The sequence below is a fragment of the Poecilia mexicana genome, unplaced genomic scaffold (assembly GCF_051168715.1).
Source record: "Poecilia mexicana isolate PSO_F unplaced genomic scaffold, ASM5116871v1 scaffold_7, whole genome shotgun sequence".
NCBI classification, from domain to species: Eukaryota; Metazoa; Chordata; class Actinopteri; order Cyprinodontiformes; family Poeciliidae; genus Poecilia; species Poecilia mexicana.
This window is the reverse complement of record NW_028263376.1, coordinates 3,267,965-3,273,487: the sequence shown is the minus strand read 5'-3', so window position 1 is coordinate 3,273,487 and position 5,523 is coordinate 3,267,965. Positions and strand designations below refer to the sequence as shown.

General features: G+C 39.4%; 1 protein-coding gene across 1 annotated transcript; it reads left to right on the top strand.

Moving 5' to 3' along the window:
- The first annotated feature begins 392 nt into the window (after positions 1 to 392).
- On the top strand, positions 393 to 3,443 carry LOC106907252 (twist-related protein 2-like). The gene has a single exon (XM_014972853.2). It carries the CDS (start codon positions 917 to 919, stop codon positions 1,559 to 1,561), a length of 645 nt encoding a protein of 214 aa, XP_014828339.1. The 5' UTR covers positions 393 to 916; the 3' UTR covers positions 1,562 to 3,443.
- The last annotated feature ends 2,080 nt before the right edge of the window (positions 3,444 to 5,523 follow it).

The following is a 5,523-nucleotide window of genomic DNA, read 5'->3' as shown; positions in this document are numbered from 1 at the left end:
CACACAACCTGTTTTTTTATTTTTCACATTAGAAGATGGGGAATAAAAGAGTCATTTTCAGTGTCTTTAAATTTCACCTTCTTTGTGATTTTGTGTACAAAATCAGTCTATTCTGCTGTTTATAAAGCCAGAAGGCTGGATATTGGAAGGTAGTGTATTTGAATTTTGTGCAGTTTCAAATATAAAGAGATTCAAACATAAAGAGAGATTCCTTTGCAGATTTCCTTTTGACTTTTAAAAGCCCAGCGATGGTAGTGCTGAGTTGTGAAGTCTCAGTGAGAGAGGGGGCAGGGCAATGCCTTGCTTTGGAGGAAATCTGGAACCTATAAACTTGAGCAACTTCTGGGACAAGGAGGCAAATGTCACAGCATTTAGATCTGGTTGGCTGCGCAACAGATCTCTCTCTCCGCCTCGTCGCTTCGACTGGACCAATCAGTTAGGACTCACTCTTCTTGCGTACTGAAGCTTCAATATCCTAAAATCCATTTCAGGCCAATCAGGGAGCTGAGTGGGAGGGCAGCTGAAATATTCACAGTTGCCTGCCTTTAAAAATGTACACTCACTATGCTCTTGTTTCACATGCTGCTTAAGGAGAATGACGTGAGAGAGTTTGTACCTCATAATGCATGCTTGCAGAGACTGGAAGAGATCATTGTTGGGTTTTCACATATGTGGATGAAGGAGATGACATTGAGTGCTTGCTCTTTCAGTTTAGCTTGATTAAATATTCCCCAGGGAGAAGCTGTAAGGAAAAGGACAACAGCAGAAGAAAGACAAAGCAGAGAAGCAGAGGAAGGATCTCAAGAAGAACAGAACAGAGGAAAAAGACAATACACTTGAAAAAACTGGGTAAGCACAAGAGCGGAGCACATAGAGCAATTGAAAGAACTAAAGGAGAGGAAGAGTGTGTCAAAGTATGAGAGAGGATGAACTGTCCAGAGATGATCACCCTAAAGGCAGGGTGGTTCCCAAAGAGGAGCTGGCAACTCTGCTTTCTAACGCTTGTCCTGTTGTTGTAGCCACTCCAGGCATTACCGGACGTAAACGACAGATTGGCTCACAGACAGAGGATCACCTTACTCCACTCACCCCTACCTCAATGGACAACAGCAACAAAGTCAAACCAGAGGACGGCATTCAGATATACACCCCAACAGGTCCCAAAAAACTCAAACAGAGCCCTCAGCATCAGCCGCCTTCTTCCAGCCCCTCGCTTTCTCCCCTGCCAGGTCACAGTCCTGGAGGACTCCCAGCCCTCGAGGACCCACATGCTCAGCGGGCCATTGCCAACATCCGTGAACGCCAGAGGACTCAGTCGCTGAATGAAGCGTTTGCCTCGCTGCGCAAGATCATTCCAACCCTTCCCTCGGACAAACTGAGCAAAATTCAGACTCTCAAGTTGGCATCCCGCTATATTGACTTTCTGTACCAGGTACTGCAAAGCAACGAGATGGACAGCAAGCTTGCCGGGTGCAACTACCTGGTGCATGAGAGACTGAGCTACGCCTTCTCTGTGTGGAGGATGGAAGGGGCATGGTCAACAATGTCTGCAGGTCACTAGCTGGGTCTGATAGGTCAACAAAGAGAAGGATTGGTACAAACTGAGCTCTTCTGTAAGCCACATTAGCCTTGAAACTCTTGAGGTTTGTGAATCAGATAGCCTCTGGACTGTTATTTAAATGTTTCAACTGATTGCTGGGGAAGGGACACTATAACACACTCAAAGTAAGACCTCTAATTTCTAATTAAGTTTAGAAAACTGGTCTTCATTGAAGAAGTTCAAAGACTATCTCTACAAACTTTCCTCCACATGAAAAGAAATCATTTAATTAAGGTATTTTAATCCATTTGTTTTCTTTGGATCTGAAGTCAGAATGCTGTTTAAATCAGCTGCTCTCCCCTAATTTTATCACTGCATCCATCAGGCATACATACCACAAGCCAAATTTAAACTTTATGAGTATTTTTCTGTATGTCTGCTATATCTTGGGTTAGCAAGAGAAAATTTGTGTGAGATATATAAAACCTAGCAGCTGTAGGGTTTAGATGAAACTCTTAAAACTGATCCTGGATCTTTGCCTTACCCAAATCCTTTCAACTTTTAATTTTCCAGCCCTTGAAATCCCTTGGCCACCTCAGAACTTGAGAAAGAGCGGAAAATGTAGCCATGGGCAGTTGCCTCTTTTAAAACAAAACTAAGCCCCTTTGTGTTTTCTCCTGGTTCTAAAGAGAAACTCCTGTTGAAATATTTTCCTCCAGTTCTGGCTCAAATTTAGCTTGCATGGCATGAATCTCTGATACAGCTACAGCTTGCTGACAAGGAGGCGTAATGAAAACAAACAGTCTTCTAACAGCCATTAATCATGTGTGTCATCATCAAAGGGGAGGCTGATGTGGCTCCCCACTGGGCTTAGCATAAACCATGGGCAGAGATGGAGGAGGTGAGAGCTGATTTATGCACACAAACGTGGACGTGTGCATAGGTGTAGACATTTGCATGTACACATTCCCTGGAAATTGCATGTTCTGCATGGACTAGGTTCTAAAAATACCTCTGCAGTATTTGTTTAAAGTCAGAAGAATTGCCAGAGTAAAGTTAACTTTTATGTCCCATTGAAGCCCCATGGTTTTTATTCTTACTGTTGATTTTATTTTAACAAGAGAAGTACAAAGAGAATTGAGCAGGCAGGTTGTTAGCATCCAAAACAAACCCATGACAAACTTGATAAACCGCTTCTTGCTTCAGTGCCAGCATGCAAAAAGATCAGCAACATTTTGCAGTTTCCAACTGAGATGAATAATTTTAATTTTTTTGAGCCCTGCAGTCAGTCCAGTGTGGTTTCAGAAGGCTTAAGGTCTCTGGCATATTAGAAGATGCTTGACTTTTCAAAATGACTCATTATCCAGGAGAGGATGATGAGTCATTGAATAAAATTATTTATTCAATGACTCATTTATTGAATAAATTGTAAAAGAGCTGCTAAAATGTTCCAAATTATTTTTCAATTAAAAAAAAAAATTATTTCTTCAAGCAAACTGTATGGGAATTTTTTCAAATGTTTTTTTATGTTTATGGCCCCATTTGTATCTGGGTTACATCTAAACAAGTATTTGCATGAAAGCTCTTCATCTTGATTCTTGAATATATAGAACACCACCCTTTGTAAACTTTACAGATTCTAAAAATCCATATTTGTGTTCCTTCCATAACATTTTGCCTTTATTATTTTTTACTTCAAGCTGATAAATAAAATCTGATGTTTCAAATTATTTGGCAAAAAGTGGCACTTCCTTACAGGCTGGATAAGAAATGTGTCTTTTTACCTCTGCTGTCAAGTTATCGCTGTGCCTCTTTACCATGATTTGCTGCAATAGTCTAAATATTGTGCTAATTTCAGCTTACTTATATTGATACAGATAATAAAACACAAAAAATATCTTGGGAATTAGATGTGCATTCACCTAATTTGTATGAAGACTAAAAATTTTGAGATATTTCTTTAAACCCAATACATGTTATTGAGGACCACTGTTGGCAGAAACTTAAATTTAAATATCCTGTTCACACCTGACAGTAACATTTTTGGATATGTTAGAGAAAGGACTAGAAGACGATTTGTTTTTTTGTTTTTTAAACTGTCATTCATTTCTGGATGAAATAATGAATCGTAAGATGGTAAAAGGATAACAATTTTAATGCTAGTGGGATGTAATTGTGACTTCAATTCACAATAGAAAACCTGGTTCACTTAAGCTAAATTTGTAGTCAAGCTACTAGTTAACATAAACTAGTGTTAGCCATATTCAACATTCACACTTTGACCGAAGAATAGATCAAGAATTTAAGGAAAGCTATATTAAAAGTGTACTATAATGAAGATGTATTTTGATAAATTATATATACAAATTATATTATTCATGACTAAAAGACCTAATACTTTAGTTTGGGGTTTAGAATTCAAAATAACCTACTGTATTTTCCAGACTATAAGAGCGCCCCATACTACAAGCCGCACCTACAATTTTTTTGAAAAAAAAAAAAAAAAGACTGGAAACGTACATATATAAGCTGCACTGGGCTATAAGCCTCTGGTATCTCCGCCACTCTCGCTTTTCCATAAGGACCCAGCAGAGGGCTGCATTCTAATAAATCTACTGGACTTATTAAGGACGCAGCCCTGCGTCTCCAACGCCGAACCATGGTTTCGTTCGCGCCGAGTTTACGTGCAGCGGTTCTATTTCCCTCCTGTACTGCCAGATCGATAGCCCTCAACTTAAAAGCTGCATCATATGAGTTTGAAAACATTTCTCTGTCGTGCCTGCTGCTAGCATGTGCTTGTTCTAAATCAGTGGTGTCGAAAGTGGGTCCTCAAGGGCCGGCATCCTGCATGTTTTAGTTCTCTCCCTGGTTTAACGCACCTGGATCAAATGATGGCTCGTTAGATGGCCTAAGAAGAACATTGACCTGCTGAAAAGATTGTTACTACCACCAGGGAGAGCACTAAAACATGCAGGATACCGGGCCTCGAGGACCGACTTTGGGCACCCCTGTTCTAAATGAAAATTAGCACTTTCTTCTTTGAGTTCCAATTTTGACTTCCAATGACTCATTTCCTGCTAAAGAGCCCCCTGGTGGTTGAAGAAAAATCCACAAAAAAGCCGCACTAGGCTATACGCCGCATGGTTCTAAGTGGAGGAAAAAAGTAGCGGCTTATAGTCTGAAAAATACAGTACCCTCTTAAAACTGCTTTGGTGAAAACAATCTTCGGCACTTCTTTTCTTTGACGATAAACACTGCAAAGATTTATTTGGTTGCTATGCCCTCTCTGTCTTCTGCCTCTTGTTAAACTCTCTCCCTCTATTCCCGGTCCGCTCTCCCTTCTCCTGGTCTCTTTTTTAAACTAGGTCCCAGTGCCTTTTCCTGGTCAATCACGAACAGTTAATAACTCTGCAAAAGAACAAGGTAGTGTGCATTTATGGCATGCCGGACATTTATAGCCTGTTTGGTCCTGAGTATATGTTATTCTTACATTATATGTTTTCATTGAAGCAGCAATGACCTGCTGGTTGATTTCTGACACTTTTACAAAAACAGAATTTTGAGAATGATGAGACTAGAAAGTAAAAAAAATAATAATAATAAAGTTACAAAGGATTCTGCATTAGAAATATGAAAGCAGCTATGTGTCTTGTGTAGTAAAAGTTATAACAATCATAATTTTAAAGTTACCAATTTAAACATATGAATGCAATATTTCTCCATCAAGGACATTTATTTTCAGTCCACCTTTTCGTTTTAACTATATGTCTTTATGAGAGGTGATAAAAGCTGCAGCCACCTCAGTTTAAGTAATACAACATTTTTGCTGTAAGGAATTTATGTTCATGGCCAAAAAGTTTTGGCAGTGGTATAAAAAACTTTTGCAAAATCTGTAGTTTAGAGTTTTTCTGCTGATAGTTATTGTTTCTAGGTTACTGTTCATCGTGATGAGAGGCATGATAATACAAAGTTGAACGGGGTTT